The sequence below is a fragment of the Cavia porcellus genome, unplaced genomic scaffold (genome assembly GCF_034190915.1).
Source record: "Cavia porcellus strain 051 isolate PalLab524CR breed Dunkin Hartley unplaced genomic scaffold, mCavPor4.1 scaffold_30, whole genome shotgun sequence".
Taxonomy (NCBI): Eukaryota; Metazoa; Chordata; class Mammalia; order Rodentia; family Caviidae; genus Cavia; species Cavia porcellus.
In genome coordinates this window covers 19,707,520-19,727,281 of record NW_026947513.1, presented here as the reverse complement: position 1 = coordinate 19,727,281, position 19,762 = coordinate 19,707,520, and the positions used below count along the sequence as shown (strand labels likewise).

The window sequence follows — 19,762 nt, the reverse complement described above, 5'->3', positions numbered from 1 at the left end:
AGAGGCTGAGGCAGAAATATCACAGGTCCATGGACTATACATAATCAGACCTTGTCTCCAAGAACAAAGATCCACACCAACATCAAGATGTGACTATTTCTATCTTTTGTGGGGGAGGGTGTTTGAGATAGGATCTAAGTAGTTCAGAACAGGCCCTGAACCTATTAAGTAGTCTAGGTTGCCCTCAAAGTCGCAGGAATGCACCACCACGGCCGGCCACGGTATCTTAATCCCATCTCCGCCATATACTACTTTGTGACATTGGGCTTTAGTCCTTTCCCAGTTTCTGCAGCTGTTTAAAGAATGAAGAGATGATGCCTAGTTCACAGTGACCAATCAAGTCTCAGCTGTTTTTAATAATAAAAATAACAGTATTTGGACCCGGCCCACGGGTCAATCCGGATCCGCAGGGCAGTTTCCTGGGGAAGAAACAGGGATTAACACAGGGTAGGAGACAGAGAGACGGAGACTACTCGAGAAAGTCCGATCAAGTCTCGTTTATTGAGCAAGTGGTTGCAGCTTTTATAGGGCAGGGGCGGGCCGGTGGGACAGGAAGAGGCTGCGGGGTGATCTCTGATGGGTCATCGTCACGTCCGTGTATGTGACGTGAGTAGGAGAGGATTATGGTTAATGTAGGCGCATTATGTGCCCATATGAGGGAGAGGCTGGGAGACAGCAGCAGGGTGGTTGTGCCGCTCCCTACAGTATTTACTTTTTAAAAAAACATAACTGTTGGAAATGGTGGTGCACACCTTTAATCCCAGCACTTTGGAAAGCTGAGGCAGGAGGATCACTGTGAGTTTGAGGCCACCCTGGACTACATAATGAGTTTAAGATCAGACCAGCCTAGACTACATAGTGAGACCCTGTCTCAAAAAAAAAATCCCCCAGAAAGAGCCATAACTCTTGAGTCAAGTGTGGTGACACATCTCTTTAATCCCAGTATACACCCAGAGGCTGAGGCAGGAGGATCACCACAAGTTGGAGGTCAGCCTGTGCTACATGGTGAGTTCAAAAGCAGTCCGCACTGGATAGGGAGACCCTGTCTCAAATAAAATGAGAAGAAGTTAAGTGAAATAAAATGAAATAGAATAAAATAAATATCCCCCCGAAACAAGCATAACTCTGGCAATAGTGCAGAGGGCTGAGGAGGCACTGGCTATGAGGGGATGAGACCAGAGGCCTCTGCAGTCCACTGGACAAGAGGCCATGCTGGTTTCAGCTGGTCGGGGAAGCCAGCTACGTGTGGCTGCTTGGAGTGATATTTAGGAGGCAGAATGGGCCGAAACCTCATGATAGGTTAGGCAGGGACCATGAAGAGATGACAGAGTTGTTCTCTTCATTCCTGGTCTGCGCAGCTGGATGAACAGAGACCCAGTTTGGTAGAGGGTAGGGAAGCACAGTGAGATGCTCAGGATTGCAGTGTGGAGTATCAAGAGTATGTGAGGTGCAGGTAGAATTTCTGCATTTTTAAGGGGCTACCAAATGACTCTAATGCACTCCCCAATTTAAGAACTGTTGATGTATAAAAAAATACAGACCTATTGACATAGATAAATAGTTGAGTGTTTGAATCAGTAAGGCAGAGTTTAATTTAGTAGTGGTGCTGGCAGCAGTGGTACATGCCTGCAGTGCCTGCTACTTGGGAGGCTAAGGTAGGAGGATTAAATATTCAAGGTCACTAGAAATACAGAGGCAATCCTGGGCAACAAAGGCAAAGTAGGATGTATCACAATCCTCAATTTAAAATTAGACTACAGGGGCTGGGGATTTAGCTCAGCGGCATGAGCGCCTGCCTTGCAAGCGTGTGGTTGTGAGTTCAATCCCTGGTACCGATAAAAAAAATAAAATAAAATTATACTACAAAGCTACTATGATAAAATCAGCATGGTACCAACAAAACAAAACCAAAAAACAGACCTGAGGATCAGTGGAACAGACTAGAAGATACAGAAACAACTACAAACACACTCAGCCACCTTATCTTTGACAATAGGGTCACTGGGAGAAAGACAGCCTCTTTAATAAATGGGGTTGGAAAAAGTGGCTTTCCATTTGCTAGAGTAACACTAGACCCATGTCTGTCACCATGCACTAAACTAAATGGATCAAAGATCTATGTATTTTTTAAATATGTTTTTTTGTTTTGTTTTGTTTTGATACCGGGGATTGAACTCATGACCTTGAGCTTGCCAGGCAGGCGCTTATGCTGCTGAATAAATCCTCGGCCCAAAGATCTATGTATTAATACAGAAACACTAAATCTGTTGGAAGACAAGATAGGTAGAAATCTTGAAGACAAGGGTAGGCAAAGAGTTCATGAACAAAACCCAAACTGCACAGGAAGTACTTCGAAGAATCAACAACTGGGATCTCATTTTATTGAAAAGCTTTTGCAGGTCAAAAGAAATTAGAGGACTTCTATCCAGAACATATAAAGAACTAAAAAAAAATCAGGCCCCCAAATTTAAAGACCCAATACAAAAATAGGCATCTGAGAGGAATGTGCACTTCTCAGATGAAGAAATACAAATGACAAATGAATATATGAAACAATGTTCTACATCACTGGTCATTAGAGAAATTTTTACATTTATCTAACAGTATTATAATCAGGATACAGTTTGACTACAGTAAGTTTTTTTTTGTGTTTAGTACCAGGACCCTCCGGTGACAGTGGCATCAGTATTACTATGATTTTGATGGCCTGGATGGTTATTGCAGTGATCTTGTTTCTACTGAGACCTCCTAATCTAAGAGGATCCAACCTTCCAGGAAAGCCAAGCAGCCCTCATAATGTAAGTGCTGTGGGTTGTGACTGCCAGGAACAGGTGTGTTTCTCTGGCCTGGGGAGGGGAGAGTTTATTTTGACTGAAATACACTATCTAAATTAGCAAGAGGGAAAATTAATTAATTAATGAATTAATTGGCAAGAGGAAGGCTTAAGTCATGCAATGAGTTCTTCCTTTGTAGTCCTGGTAAAGCTTGCAGGTAGCCATAGAAAATAGCACCGATGAGTGGTGTAGTGATTTAACAGTGAATTCTAGTCTCTACTCACAAGAAACATGAGTGACGGTCCAGGTCCTAACACAGTTGGAACCCCTGTTCTCTCCTGGCCCCCTTCCCACGGCAGGGCCCTGCTGCTCATGCCCTCTTTCCACCTCAGGCACCCTAGAACCTTCAGTTCAGTGTCTTTCCAAAAGCTGAGCTTTTAAATACAATACACATAAAGACTGAGCCTAGCAGGCTAAGTTCTGCTTTTGTCTTGTTTTTTCACCCTAATTTCTCTCACATTTATTTTCTATTTCCTTTTTTTTAATTTTAAAAATGTATGAGCACATATTTGCCGCACGTAGTGATTGCTCCTGGGGACTTGATGTGTGTGCATGACACAGATTCTTGCTTTTTACATCCCCTCCCTTCTCCACCCTCCCTTTATCTCCTGGTCTGTTCCATTTGCAGATCTGTATCCCTGTTTCCTGTGTGATATTTAAGCTCACGTGGCTGATTTAGTTCACTTAATATTATGGTCTCAAGGTGCACCCACTTTCCTGCAGATGACTCACGCACTGCATGTCGTCCTCTGTGATAGAGGAGTGCGTGCTCTATTGTGTGTAAATACTGCTTTTCTTCTTCCATTCCTCTCTTCACAGTACATAGGCCGCTTCCAAGATTTAACTATTAGGAATTGTCTTGTTATTATCGTGGTTATGCATGTATCGCTGTAATATGATGGCTTTAACTCTTTTGGGAAGATACCTAGCAGGAAAATAGCTGGTTCAAATGGAGTTCTAGTTTCAGTTTTTTGAGGAATTTCCACACTGATTTCCGTAGTAGTTATACTAGTTTACTTCCTGCCAACAATGTAAAAGTGTTTCTTTTTCCCCTCACCAGCATTTGTTATTTTTGAGTTACAGTTGATATTCATTCTTTCTGGAGAATGTGGAATCTCAGTACAGTTTCAATTTGTATTTCTCTAATGGCCAGAAATGTTGCACATTTTTTCATGTATTTATTGGCCATTTTTACTTTTTCTCAGAAATGTCTTTTCATTTCAGTTACCCATTTTTTGATTAGGTCTTTGTGGTGGTGTCTTTTGTGACAGGGTTTTGCTATGTAGTTCAGGCTGGCCTTGAGCTCACTTTGTAATCCAGGCTGGTTTTTTTTTCCCCCAGGCTGGTTTTGAACTCACAATGATCCTCCTGCCTCAGCCTCTCTATTGCTGGGATTACAGGTGTACACCACCATAGCCAGCTGATTAGGTCGTTTTGGGGGGAATCTACTGAGGAACAACTACAAAAATGTTTTCCTATTTAGGTTGTTGGTTGTTTACTTTGCTGTACAGAAGCTTTTTAATTTGCTATACAGATGTTCCTCATTTAGTGACTGAGTTCCATTTCTGCACCTCGGTCAGTGAATGAATAGGTTGCTAAGTGAGGAATTGTATATAGTATGTGTGATATTCACAATAAAAATGGTCAAAGGAAACTCCAACTTGATGACTTTGCTTTTATTGGCATAACTCTTATATGCAGTACTGTGGTATACAATAGAATATAAAACTACAGTATTTTACTGTACAGTATGATCTGCAGAAATTACAGTCTTGTATGAATAAGGTATGCTGGCCAAGTGTGGTGGCACTTACCTGTAATCCCAGCACTTGGGAGGCTGAGGCAACAAGAGTGCCACCAGTTAGAGGCCGTGAATGACATAACAAGACCGTGTCTCAAGGAGGAAAAAATGCTGTTTAGATAATGTTGCATGGTGACTTTAATTGTGAAAGAAGGCATTATTAGCACCTAGAAAATGCTTAAATTTACTTTTGTCTTTCTTTGAAAGAAGGAAATATTCATAAAATAGATTACATAGTCTTGATAAAGTGTTTCTTCCTTACCCTTTTTTCTTACAATGTATACAGCTTTATTATTTTCATGTCAAAGAGCAACTTCCTCAATGTTTAAGAATTCCAACTTAATAATCAGACCTAGAAGTAATTAGAAGTGACACACCCACAGACTAGGGTTCCTTGTAGGCAGAGGTTCTAGGAATAGTAGTCCCTTTGCCCTGGCTGGACTAAGCAAGAAAAAACACAATCTAATTCCAAGTAGAAATATTGATCGCCTTTAACTGAGCCCTAACAAATCTTATCAGTGTAAGTAAATTAAATCGATCGTCTCAAAGATCCTGAAGACCTATCTTTTCATTTTACATGCTTTCTATTGCAAGCAACAAAAAACAATTCAAAGTGGTTTATGTAAGTCACTTTATTGGTTTACACATTTTTAAAAACCCTCAAAAGTAGGTTCAGTGGTTAAAAATTTCACTTTGTTTTTTGTTTTGTTTTGTTTTTTCAAGACAGAGGCCAGGTTGGCCTTGAACTCATTGCGATCCTCCTGCCTCAGCTTCCCAGTGCTGGGATCACAGGCTTCAGTTTACAGAGTTTAAATGTCATTAGAGACCAGGTTTCTCTCTTCTTATCACTGGTTTCACTGCCAGGTTGGTGCCCTTCACAATTGTAAAATGCCTTCCAGAGGCAGCTCCCACCACACATGTCCTCATGGACATTCTATGAGAAACACAAGGCCCTGGCTTCACCCAATCACTTCAACCAGAGGAAAGATCACTCCCTAAAGTGGAGGAAAATCACCATCTGTTACAGTGTCCCTTTCCACGTGCCCCAGGGAAGTGTGAGGCAAAGAGCAGAACCAGGGTTAACCCAGCGTTCCTATGTGTAAAAACATGTGAAAAGTTCAAATAAAAACCAAGTTTGAGTTGGAGGATTGGGGCATTGCTGCTCAGTTCTTGTTATAAATGTTAGATTGGGATTGAAGAAGTCACTTAAAGAATTTCTTTTTTAAATTTCTATTTTTGTTAGCACATGCTTGCAGCAAATAGTGATTACATTCATGCTTGTTTCTGTTTAACGCCAGGGACAGGATCCGCCAGCTCCTCCTGTGGACTAACTTTGTGATACGGGAAGCGAAAATAGCTATACCTTGCACGACCAAATGAACAGAGGTGACCAGAGTGATGATCTAACCCACTAGAAGAGTTTTCCTTTGGCGTCTGCAACATGGGATGGTATCGTTTCCATGAGCTTCTAGAAACTTCACTTGCAAACTTATTTTTGCTTCCTGTGCTATCACCATTCCTATTTACAGTATGTTTGAGTAAATGATTATATTAAAAAAAAAAAGTTATATGGGGCTTTTTTGGTTGTCCTCAACTTAAACATTCCACTTACTCTGTTTGTAACTATGATCATTAATTTTGTGGTGATTTCTGGCCTGATTGAAAGAAATTTGAAATTTCTGCATTTTAATATTTTAAATAGTTTTGATAGATTTAAAAAATTGTTTTTCATAAGGTATTTATAATGTTATTTGGGATTATCTGGGGCTGTACAAAAGAAAATGAGAACCACAGTTGTATTTACATTTACCTTCTAGTTTATTTGAGGGCAGCAGTTTTCTCTAGTTCTGGTCTGTGGCAGCTCTTAGAATATTTTACAAATTATAGATGAAATCTGTATTACTCGTTACAGTTGGTTTATATGGCTACAGTCAGAGGAGAGCAGTGAAATGGCTTACTGATTTTTTTATTCCCATTAAAATGTCTAATGTTAAGAATACTTTACATAAACACGGTTGATCAGTACGGTAGATGATTAACAGTCGGTTAGTAACATTTGCAAACCACTGTACACTAGCCTTACATGGCTCATGAAGAGCGGGGAAAAATTCATGATTTCTACCTTTGCCAGGTCGAATCTATTCAGTAATAACTTAAGCTATAATTTATTTGTAAAATGAGTGCCTCTCAGGAAGCTTCTTTTCTAATATTCCCCTATTAAAATGAAACTATCTTAATCTTTATGGGGCCTTTTGGGTTACTGACATTTGAATGCCTGTTATTCACTCTTTTATTTGAAGAAAAATTTCAAGTCTTTTGTGCTCCTTATGACTTAAATTTGTTAAATGAAGTCTTAGTTTATTTCAAGGGAAAATAAGAAACAATCAAGAACCTTTTTACCAGCTGGGTGTGGTGGCTCACACCTGTAATCCCAGCACTCGGGAGGCTGAGGTGGGGGGATCATTGCGAGTTTGAGACCAGCTTGGGCTACAAAGTGAGCTCAAGGCCAGCCTGAATCGCATAGCGAGACCCCGTCTCAAAAAAGACAAAAAAAAAAAAACCTTTTTACCCCTTAACCCCATTCCTGCTTGTAAAGGGGTGAATTGGGGTGGAAAGGAATATTAATGTGAGATTTTGAGGTATATAAAAAAGGAAAAGTGTTCATTGCTATGCTCAGTTCAGACAAACCAAAAAAAAAAAAAAAAGGTGAATATACATGGCATTTTTAAGTGTCTATATGACCCATATGGTTTGGGAATTTTTCCCTAGCAAGTGATTCCAGTTGATTTATGGGGACTAGAAGATATTTTCCTATCAATGTAAGGATTTTTCCCATAGGTCACTCTAGCTTTTCTCTGTACAGTGTAGATCTGAAAGATTATTTCTGTGAATTCAATAAACTTCTCTGTATCATTATACTGGTTAGTCTGTGATACAGTTGTGTGACACTTTTATTTTCCCCGTTGTTATGACTGTATTACAGGCCAGAAGCATTGGAAGGGCATTATTTCATTACATAATCCACTACTGACTGCTTGCATTCTTGCGTGTACATTTCATCTTGGCTTTGTGTTCAACTTCCTGAAGTAATATATCCGAGTCTATATTACTTGTGCTAATGAAGAGGTAGCATCGCACAGGTAATTTAAATCATTGCTTAAGTGAACACCACAGAGTAGAGAGTCCCCCCTTGCTGTGGCCTGCTGGCTGCCTTCCCAGCTCCAGCTGGGAAAGTGTTTAAGCAGAAGGGCTGGAGAGCGTTGTGTGCAGCCAGATCCCTCCCGCTGCCCATTTCTTGCCCTTACCTGATGGATTCTGACATTGGTCCATATTTCCAAACAGTCTTTCCTGTAACCTGCTACAAAGCCAGTGCCAAGCAGAGATACTGCTGCGCTCTGATTTATAGAATCTGTAGATCTACAAGTCACAGAATTGGCTTTGTGTGAAGAAGTGACTGAAGTATGAATACAGAATATTTCAAGTGTAGAGACCTGAAAATTTGGGTTCTTGTTTCTAGTTCTTTAATTGACATTACATCTAAATATATTAACTTCAAAAAATCATTGCAAAATACAGCTTCTCTGGCCCTAAAATGAAGACACTTCGAAAATAACACCTTAGGGAAAAAAGAAGTAGAGCTCCAAGAAAACTAGAAAGTGTAGAGAAACTGAAGACAACAGCATGTGGGATGCTAGCGCGGCTCCAGAGGAGGTCCTGTCTCCACAAAGCCAGGCCTGCCGGAGGGTCGTGTGCAGCCCCCAGGGGAAACAGCAGGCCGGCTGCAGAAAAGCGCCCAGGATGTCAGCAGCAGACACAGCCTGGGCTGGCCGAGAGGTCATTGCCCGCCTGCTGTCCTCGCCATTTGGGGGCGGGCTCGTGGTTTAAGACAAAGCTACTGTGGGAATCAGAAGTCACTGAGTGACTACTTCAGGGCTGACTGAGTGAAAGCCAGCCACGAGGCCAGCAGGACTGATTGCAGATGCCCTGAGAAGGATGGCACGGTCCCGCCCTCTGTGGAGAGAAGCTGGGCCAGCAGAGTGGTTTAGGGGGGCAGAGGCTGACAACGCTGACACTGTCCAGGGGTATTTGGCTGCCTGCCTCAGCACAGCTCAGGGGTTCTTTGCTTAGCCCACCTGTGGACACGGTCAGGGATTCGCCTTAGCTCGGACAGGTAACATCCGGGAGCGTATGGACAAGGAATCTGGATCAAGGGAGGCGCCACACCCAAGCCGGAGCCTGTAGAGCTTTGTATCACACAAGGGCACAGCTCCTGGAGTGGATGGAGGCCTGAGGGACAGCACCGCGGGCCTGAGCCTGCATGGCGGGAGAGGAGGCAGGACTCGGCATTCATACTCAAGAAGTGGGCATGCAGACCAGATAGGCCTCTGCCCGACGCACTCCTCCCGTCCAGATCTGGTGCATTTCAGTGCCACAGGCCCTGCGAAGAACCACTTGCCTAGGTACACAAAGGAACTGTAACTTTAACTGGAGTTTTTAATCCCACTTTTCTTCTTCCTTTTTCAAATTTTACTTATTTCATCCTTCACTCATTCTCTCCATTTTTACTATTACTCTCAAGCCTTATTAATTTTTAGCTATTTGATTGACTATGCTACTATTGCTGAGTTCTTTTCTGTTATTAATGGTAGCATAGTTGTTGCTTTTAATTGGCTTTAACTGTATGCCAGTACACATCTGGTTTGTCTGTGTCGTCAACATGACTGCCGCTCACTTTCTCCTCTCTTGAGTGTTGCTGAAGGTTGGACTCTAAGAAGACTTTCAAATATGCTGAATAGATCGAAGAGGAGCATAAACCCCAAAACATTCCTAAGGACACGTCACGGGAGATTGAACCTAACAGCTCCACAGCGGTTTCCTTCAAAACTCCTGGCTCCCCAAAATCTGATCTCTGAGACACTGAAGCAGAGGAAGCTGTAGGTGAAGAACTCAAAAACAAATGGTCTAAATGTTCAAAGAGATAAAAGAAGAAACATAAGCAAATGCAGAGCATGTTTAGGGTGCTTAAAGAGGATTTAATTAGAGACTTTTACTAATAAAATTCAACAAGCTTCAAGAAAAAACCAGCAATAAACTAATTGAGTTAAGCAGTAAAATACAGGCTGGGGATGTAGCTCAGTGGTTTAAGTGCCTGCCTGGTAAATGCAAGGTCATGAGTTCAATCCCCAGTACCAAAAAAAAAAAGAAGCAGTAAAATACAGCACATGAATGACCACTTTGGAAAAGAATTAGTATGACTAGAAAGCAGCACAGATGAGTGATATGAAAAATCCCATGGACAGCACAGGTAGCAGACTTGACCAGTGTGTGGACAGTGTGAGGAACAGAAGGCAAAGTGGATGTAGAACATCATAAACTCAGGGACACCCTGGAAAAGACAGGACACCATGCAAGTTGGGTCCAACAGCTGCTACATTATCAAACAATTATAGGAATAAAGGAAAGATTAGAAAGACGACTCAAAGGAAGAAAAGATTTACACAGTAAAATCATTGAAGATATTTTTCCAAATCTAGTTCAATATTCAAGTACAAGAGATTTTATAGAACCCAAATTGCTATGACCATGAAAGAACCTTTTCATAACACATCATCATAGGAATTCCAGGAACTTTAACAAGAGGAGAGAATACTAAAAGCTATTAGAGAAAAACAGCATGTATACTACAAAGGCAAGCACATCAGAATAACTGCACATTTCTTAGCACAACTTCAAAGGCCAGGAGAGTTTGAAGCAAAGTTTTCAAACACTTAAGAAAAAAAAATTGTTAGCCCCAAATTTCATATACTGTAAAATGAGCCTTTAGGATTGATGGAAAAGTAAGGACTTTATATGACCACTATCCTAGCATTGCAGAACATATTTAAGAGAACCTTAGATTGATAGGGAGGCTGTAAGCATCAGGGAACCAGAGGAAAGCATACATCTACCTGAGAGAGTAGGTAAAAGGGAAAAATAAAGCACCAGAAAAAAAGTACAATGAATTCAATAAACATCTTAGAATAATAGCGCAAAGGTCAGTGGTCTCTCAGCTCCCCAGTCCAAAGACACAGACAGGCAGATTAGATTTTCAAAAACGCAACCATATAGGACTGGGTGTGGTGGCGCACGCCTGTAATCCCAGCACGCAGGAGAATTGTTGTGAGTTTGAGACCAGCCTGGGCTACAAACTGAGCTCAAGACTAGCCTAAACTGCATGGCAAATCCCTGTTTCAAAAAAACCAAAAAGGAAAAAAATGCACCCATATATTTATTACCTGTAGGGGACGTGTATAGTAAAAGGAAGTATATAGATGGAACATGAAAGAATGGAAAATGATACGCCATTCACCCAGAGCCATGTCATTTCCACACATAGCAGACTTCACGCCGGAACTAATCAGAAGGGACACAGATGGCTACTACACACTGTTACAGGAAGAGATAACAGTTGTAAAATCTATGCACTGAATTTTACAACACAACATTACTGGACAGACATCAGCACAGTCATGGGGGTGGGGGTGCTTCAATACTGCATTCTCACAATTCGGTCATCCAGACAAACATCAGCATCAAAGCACACCGCGGCACCAATGGGCTTATCGTATCCACAGTGCCAGCAACAGGATACACATTTTTCTCAACAGCACACAGAACTGTTTCCAAAATAAAACATCTTAGACCAGAAAGCATGCTGAAATAAATTCAAAACAATTGAAATAATCTGCATACTATCAGATTATAATGAAATGAAGATAGAAATCAACAGTAAAAAAGCCACAAAAACTACACAAACATGGTGATTAAGCAATACATTATTGAATAATCAGTATATGGGGACAGAAATAAAAACTTCCTAGAATCAAGTGACAATGGAAGCACAATGTGCCAAACCAATGGAGCCCAGTGAAAGCAGTTCTGAGAGGGCAGTTTATAGCTGTAAACACTCTTATAAAGAGAGGTGATCTCGGGCTGGGGATTGTAGCTCAGTGGCTCAAGTGCCTGCCAGGTAAACATGAGGTCACGAGTTTGATCCGTGGTACCAAGAAAAAAGAAAAGTGATCTTAAACTAATAACTAACAATGCATTTTGAGGTTAGACAAGAACAATCCAAATCTAAAAGTAATAGGAAGGCTGGGGTTTAGTTCAGTGGCATAAGCACCTGCCTGGCAAATGAGGTCATAAATTCGATCCCCAATACCAAAATTAATAAGTAAAACTAATAGAAAAAAATTATAAAGACCAGAGCAGAAATTAATGAAATTGAGACTTATAACACAATACAAAGGATCAGTGAATCAGAGTTGGTTCATTGAAAGGACAGGAAAAGGATTTAGGGGTAGAAAAAATGGGACCAGAGAGGAGAGAAAAGGAAAACAAAATGGACCAAGACTCAATATGTGTAAAGAAAAGGTATGTCTGAGCCTTTTCTAATGTACCTTCTATTACATCAGCAACAGAAGTTCTTAGTGAGGCTTTTTTTTTTTTTTGCTTGTTTAATTTTTCTGCATTGCTTAAAAGATGGTGTGTGCACATAAAGTGTTCTTATTAACCTAACTAGTAATTTGTGTTCTATTTAATTCTTAAAGCTTCTTCATGTGGTCTTGAGTGCATTCTTTTTTTTTTTTTTGTCTTTTTATCGGTACCAGGGATCGAACTCACAACTGCCTGCTTGCAAGGCAAATCCCCAGCGCCTTGAGTGCATTCTTAAATCATTACTCAACTCATAAGCTTTCATTTGGACTGTCGCTATCCTGTACTCCTTTTCAAGTTATCTGGGTAAAAGAAAGATAAAGCTTACATTTTTATCATAATGGGTTCTTGAAACATTCCAGAAATGCTGGGATGAGCACTTGCCTAGCATGTACAAGGCCCTGGGTTCAACAGCTGGTTCCCCGCAAAAAAAGTTTGTCTTTGGACTATTGAAAGTTATTTTATTCAGAATAATAATAGTTTTGTTTTTGTTTTGCTTTCTGTATGGAAAAGGTGAACATTGGAACTGTTTCTAGTAAAGTATTTAGGGGTCATATTCAACAAATGGCAGAGATTTTTAGGAGTAATTTTGAGTAGCGCTTATTCCACAGTTACTTTTGCTGTCTTTGTGGTTTGTGATGTGACAGTGCTGATGGAATTACCAATATCTTACGTTTTTGAAGGAACCTTGGAAGTCCCTCACTCTGGAGAAAGTCTGTCACTCAACACAAGTACGAGATGTGCTGGCATCGGACTAGTTTAAGACACAAACTAGCAACCTAAAGAAGGAATAATGAAGTAGAGTGTTTACAGTGGATGGTTCAATCTTGTTGTTGCAGTAGTAGGGTTAGTCTTATTCTATTTCTAAGTGAAAATTCATATGTATTTGTTACCATGTCTGATGATTACTTTGTTAAAATGCAAAAGTGGCCATGTGATGAACTACATGTATAATTGCTGTTTTTAAATGTTAAAATCATGCCAAACAAATCATGTCTGTGCCATCCAGGGTTTATTGTTAATCTTTTACTGAGTACTTGGATTGGGATAAAGGGCTTGTACTATGCACTTTTATTAATGAATAAATAGAAAATGTTAGTAACACTTTGTTTTCTGTTTGACTTTTGTGAGAAGAGAAACAAACATCTTTCCTTAGTAAAATGTTAACATCCCACTTAAGCTTTCTTTGTAAGACCTCATGCATAACTAAAGACAGTGCTGAGAGAGTTGTTTTCTAAGTTATTTTTAAAAAAATGTATAATAGCAATATGAGGCCAGTATTCAGAAGACATCCAGAGGTCTCTAGGAAATTAGATTATATGTTTTTCTTCCCCTGGGTCTAGAATAGGAAGTCAAACAGACATTGGCTTTGAGGGAATAATACCCAGTGGTACAGTTTGCACAGATGTGTATTACCCAAAAGGAGCTAGACATGCAGCTGTACCAAAAAAATACAAATATGAAAATTTGATTTTGCTCTGACACAGATAGTAAAGGATTAGTAATGTCCAAATACAGGCAGAATTGGTGGCTTCAGACATGATCCTGGGGTCAGCATCTGCAGTGTCTTTAAAGTTATTTAAATCACAGCATTTGTGGGATGTATGATTGCCTGGAGACGGTAATGTCAGCCTGAAGTTTGCTGTGTTCCTGTCAGTGCGTGTCTCAATCTGTGGTAAAGCTGTAAAGTTTCATTCAAGGGCCTTGAAATCCTAGTTTTCCTTCTAGAAAATTGCATTCAAATAAAATAAAAGGTTTTGCTTCCTGCCATTTCACTTGATTTCCTCACTGAATTTTAGTTTGGAACTTGGACACAGTGAACCCTTCTCAAAAACAAAGCAGACAAAAAAAACCAAAGCATACCATAGAGCTAGGATGTTTAGTTTTTTGGGCTGTATCCCCCCAACCCACCCCCCGCAAAAAAATACACCTCAGATTTTTAAAGATGGAATAGGACTGTTATCTTTCCAAATTACTTGATTTATAGGGAACTTTAATCTGCATGGCCTTTTCCCCCCTAGGAGTGAGTTAAATGTCAAACATTGTAGCAAAAGTTTGTGTTTATTGCTTAAACATTTATGCTTAAAATAAATGGTATTCAGGATTAAATTGCAGACAGCTTGTTTTAAAATATGACAAGCCAAATTAAAACATCTGCTGCAAAGGTGAGCAGATGGCCAAGAGGCAAGAACTTTGTAAAGATGGTCCTGGGTATAGTAGCTCAGGCTCCTAATTCTAGCACTCAGGAGGCTGAGGCAGGATGATCATTGAGAATTCGAGGCCAGCCTGGTTACATAATAAGACCCTATGTCAAACAAAAAGAGACAACTTTCACAGCAACACACTAACTGTACAAAACCACAGACGCTCAGAGTCTGCCATGATAGTTAATGGTTGTTGAATTGCGTTGTTTCTATGAGCTCTGAAAAAACAAGCAGAATAAAATAGCTCAAATACCATAGAACAGGTTTTATTATTATTAAAAAGTCTTCTTTTTTAAAGAGCCTTATGCATGCCAGACAAGCATTCTGCCAAAGAGCTATATCCTAAGTCCTTTTTATAATTTTGAGACCAGGGTGAGCCCAGGCTAACCTTGAATTTGCAGTCCAGCCTCAGCCTCCTGAGCAGCTGGGATTACAGGCATGTGCCACCATGACTCGCTTCGAATTGCATCCAGTGTTTTAGTTACTTTTCTCTCATTGCTAAGCCAAAACACATGACCCCCGAAGTTAAAGGGGGAAAGGTTTATTTAGTGTCCAGAAGAGGGCTAGGGATAGGCCCGGGGAGCAGCCCTAATGGCTGTTTCAGAATGTGACTGCAAGGTGCACACATCCCTTCCACGTTGAGCCCCTCGTCCAAGGTTTAGGGCTTTACATGGCACCCCGAGGAGGAGCACAGTGTAGACCTTCTCCTGGGCAACAGCAGCTCAGCTGCACTTTGGGAAATTACTGCTAACAAGGAAAGCATGTGCTTGACCGCGCCAAACGGAAGTCTCTGCCACAGGCAGGAAGCAATCATCCAGTGGATGGCCGGACTCGGTGGCCCGTTCCTGCAAGCCTAGCACTCAGGAGGCCGAGGCAAGAGGATTCCTGTGAGTGCCGGCCAGCCTGCACTACATAGTAAGACTATCTCAAAAAACCAAAGCCAAAACAACAGCTCAGTGTTCAGCCAGCTTTATCAGAGCATGCTGGTAATCCCAGCACTCTGGGAGGCTGAGGCAGGACAGCAAGTTTAAGTCCAGTCTCATCAACTAAGTGACTCAGTGAAACTCTGTCAGAAAAACACTTTTTTGCCATTGGCTGTGATGATTCTGAGGTGTATACTAGACATCCAAGCTTTCAAGTGAAGATCTCTAATAAGGAGCTAGAGAGAAGTCTGTGGAGCTAAGGTTCCATCAGACAGGGAAAAGGAATTTAAGGATATTCAAAGAGCTTGGTGTGGCAGTGCTCACCTGTAATCTCAGCACTTGGGAGGCTGAGGCAGGAAGATCACTGCGAGGGTGAGGAGACCCTGTCTCAAAAAGCAAAACACACAGGATTTGAGTCTTTTGCAACTGGATAAAATCACTTAGGGACAGAATAGTGACACACAGGAGACTGGACAGAGGGGCACACAAAGTGGACCGAGCTGCTGATGAAAGAGGGAGAAACCCACAGACATTCTTCGGCTTGTTTGTTTTTAGGTTTTTCAGACAGGGTCTCCCTGTGTGGCCAGGGCTGACCTCGCACTCGCCGTGTAGCCTGAGGTGGTCACACTCCCACAGCCGGCCTCCTTCCTCAGCCTCTGAAGTGCTGGGATTACAAGCCTGTGCCACCACGCCCAGCCTTATCATTATTATTTTTTCTTGGAACACCAAACATCACCTATAGCTTTATTATTGTTTTTAAAGCATGCAACAAAACCTTTACTAAGGTTTTTTACAGGTTCAGCTCCTACTGAGGCTGGTAATTGCTAAACTGAAATTGGGGCAAATGGCCAAGGGCAGAGTACTCCCACCACTGGACAGTGAAAAGCCAACAGCCACCCCCCAGCCCCGCAGAGGACCAGGTGCAGAGTCCACTACTTCTGGATGTTGCAGTCAAACAGCGGGGGGCCATCTTCCAGCTCCCTGCCTGCAGCCCTGCAGGGGCGGGGGCCGGGGGCCTTCTTTACCCTGGACCTTGGCCTTCACATTCTCAAAGGTAGCACTGGGCTCCACTTTCAGGGTGGTGGTCTTGTTCCTCAAGCTTTTCACAGAGATTTGCAATTTGACCTATTATCCAATGGGAAGACGGTACAGATGGCCAGGAATGTCCGACCACCTGGTGAACACAAACTGTTTACTCCACCAACGCACTCCTCACTCCCAGCCTTATTGTGTGAGACAGAATCTTGCTCATTTACCTGGCCTGGCCTGAGTCTGGGATCCTCCTGCCTCAGCCTCCCTCTGTGCAGGGGTGATAGATGTGCACCACCCCGTCCAACATGTTCAGCTTTTCCACAGAGTCTCAGACATTCCTAAGACTCCTTCAATCTCATATGCACCTCTCTACCTTAAATCTCCCCAGACTCAAGGGGCATCATCAGCAAAAGCCCGTCCTGTGGAGGTGCATATCTGTCATCCCCGCAGTCAGGAGGCTGAGGCAGGAGGATAGCCAAGAGTTTGACGACAGCCTGGCCTACATATAGTGAGTTCAAAGCCAGCCTCGCCTACACAGGGAGACCCTGTCTCAAAAATAAAGGCCTCTAACTTCTTCCCTGTGCCTTGGAACCCTGGATCTCCCCAGCGGTTGGTGTCTGCTGCGACCCTCTGGCCAGACTGGAAGGAGGCTGGGCCCCTCCCACGCTCGCCAGCTGCCAGCTCTGTGGCCTCCAGGCTGCCTCTGAGCCAGGACATCACCACCCACCCAGGAGCCACGCAGGCGGAGGATCCCGGGCCAGGGCCTTGCCCAGCTGTCCCCTGCACCTGCCCGCTGCTCTGTGCCTTCCACACTCAGCACCCCTCCTGCTGTCAGGGGAGGTCACAGCACCCCGCTGGGTGACCTCTCTCCTCTGCCTGGACTGCTCCCCAGCAACCTTGCTGTCCCCACAGATGCAGCCACCCGCTCCCGCTGGCCGAGCCTTCGCTTCTCATGGTGACACTAAGACACACATTTCCACGAATCCCGCTTAAAGTAATCTCCTCTGCTTCAAACATATTTATCCCATCCTTCCCGACACTTTGTGAAGGGGTCCTGGAAGCCCTCTTCCATCTCTACAAGATGTGATTAAAAAAAAAAAAAACTACGGTGAAGGCAGAGCTGGGTGCCATCCCACGGAAGGTCAGGCTCCGAACACACCGCAGTCGGTCCTCATCCTCTGCCCCTGACCCCACAGGGTCTCGACATCCAGTTCAGACTGGCCTCAAACTCAGAGCAATCCTCCTGCCTCAGCCTCCTGAGAGCCCAGCTCTCACCCACCGCATGTGCCTGATCCGGAACTGTGTGAGCTTTGGCTCTTCCCCAGAGTGAGAATGACCGTGACATGAACACGTTGTGAAATGATGTACAACACAGCGGCAGGCAGCCGCAGCAGCACTATTAAAGACACCCGTAAAAGCCTGTCTCTCCTGGAACTGCTGCAGAGCGTGCCAGAACAGTGGGGAAGAGGTAGGAGGACTTGGAGGGGGTTAACAGCAATGCGTCTTTTGCTATAATAAACTTTCTTTCTTTCGGTCTTTTGAGGCAGGGTCTCACTGTGCAGCTCAGGCTGGCCTTGAGCTCACCTTGTACCCCGGGCTGGTCTCAAACTGCCATCGCTCTTCCTCCCTCAGCCTCCCGAGTGCTGGCTTTACGGGCGCTTGCCACCACACGCAGTTTGCAGTAAACTGTTAAATCTGAACGTGCACCGTACCGTCATACCTCATATATCCCTAAAGGAACTGTGGAGAACCACATATTGCCTTTCCCATTATTTTTTCACTTTTTTTTTCCTGAGACAGGGTCTCGCTGTGTAGTTCAGAATGACCTGTAACTCTCTGTGTAGCCCAGGCTGGTCTCAGACTCAAGCAATCCCCCTGCCTCGGCCTGCTGAGCCCTGGGATTACAGGTGTGCACCACCACGCCTGGCCTATTTTTCACTTCTAATGTGCAACACAAAGCAACTCAGAAGGCCTTCGGTGACAAAGGTGCGCGTGCTCCTCCCCCATCAAGTGCCGGCTCAGCTAAAGCCACTGTCCAAGAGCCACTGAATCTCCTGTGCCTCAGTCCACCCCACCTCCATGAAACACCAGTCACAGGGGGGGCAGGGGCCCTAAGCTCCTCTCCCTTCCCCTTCAGCTATTTGAGACAGGGCCTCATCATGCACCTAGGCTGACTTTGAACTTGGGGCCTTCTGCCTCAGTCTCCTGGGGTGCTGGGGTTACAGGAGTCGGCTACCATGCCTGGCCCAGGGAAGTCCAAGCTTTGACTTGATTTTTCACCTCAACTTCACACCATCTGTGCGCAAGCCAGTCATCTCTATTTGTTTTCATCTAGTTGGGGCAAACTAGATTATAATACAGTAGTGTTATATCATAATGCAGAAACCGCAAGAAGTTTTACAAGACTTACAGACAAAAATTGTATACTTCAAAGTACAAAGATAATTACAAAACAAATTACTACCCCCTGAGCAGTTGCTCAGAGGGCCAGGAGCAGCCAGGTGTGGGGACACACACCTATGAACTCAGCACTTGGGAGGCTGAGGCAGGAGGATTGCCTCGAGTTTGGGGCCAGCCTGGGGTACATAGCCAGACTGTGTACAAAACCCAAAAGACAAACCCAAAAGAGCAAAAACAATCAGAACTTATTAACATTAGTGTCACTAAAGTTGGTATACCACCCCCCCACTGCTAAATTTGACTGGCTTAAAAAAAAAAATTAAAAAAAAAAATTAAAAAAAAAAAGAGCAAAAACAAGAAACAAAGAATGCCAGAATGAGTGTGATTAAAGAGCTTCGAAGTTTTGGACAATGGTTCTGACTTCAGTTTACACACTTTCGGTTTTGACAGTTACTATTTTTCTAAGGATGTTTGTTTGTTTGTTTGCTTGTTTTCAGCGCTGGAAAGATTTACACAGGCTTCCTAACTGAATCACATTCCCAACTCTTTATGTTTACATTTTTACCGTGAGGCAGAGTCTTACTAAAAATTGCCTAGGCCGCGTTGTACCTTGCAATCTTCCTGCCTCAGCCTGAGTACAGGCTGAGTACAGGCTTGTACTACCACGTCTGCCCGGGATAAATTTAACGTTGTTAACAACAACCAAGGTGGGGAGGGGAGAAAGAAAGAAAAGAAAATTCTAAACACTGTATCAGATGAAAACAAGTGGGGAAAAGGGCTCATTGTAAGAGCTGAAAGCCGGGAGCACGGCATAGTGCGGGTTGCTCTCCTAGCACGGGAGAAGCCCCAGATCCCAAGCACTATTTTTTTAAGGTTATTTACATACCCACAATGCATTGCGCACAGGACACTTTCTAAATTAAAAAGGGCAGGCGCCTCGTTTTCTTTTTTACTTTTTTTCCTTAAAAGTCAGACTGTTTTAACAGAACTATGAGAGATGTAGACAGTAGTCACCAGCTGGCTTGGATACGTAGTGACCATTGCTAATATAGGAGTGTTCGTTACTCAAAGATTATACGTACTAAGTGTCGAGTC

The 19,762-nt window shown here is 42.9% G+C and overlaps 1 protein-coding gene across 4 annotated transcripts in view; it reads left to right on the top strand.

The window, feature by feature from the left end:
* Positions 1-13,212, top strand: part of Smim14 (small integral membrane protein 14) — a 92,146-nt gene extending 78,934 nt beyond the window's left edge. For all 4 annotated transcript variants that reach the window (XM_063240511.1, XM_003471627.5, XM_063240512.1 and 1 more), the window contains 2 exons: positions 2,656-2,798; positions 5,934-13,212. In XM_063240511.1, the coding sequence (XP_063096581.1) occupies positions 2,656-2,798; positions 5,934-5,966 (176 nt within the window). In that variant the 3' untranslated portion in view covers positions 5,967-13,212. The remainder of the gene's footprint in view (positions 1-2,655; positions 2,799-5,933) is intronic.
* The last annotated feature ends 6,550 nt before the right edge of the window (positions 13,213-19,762 follow it).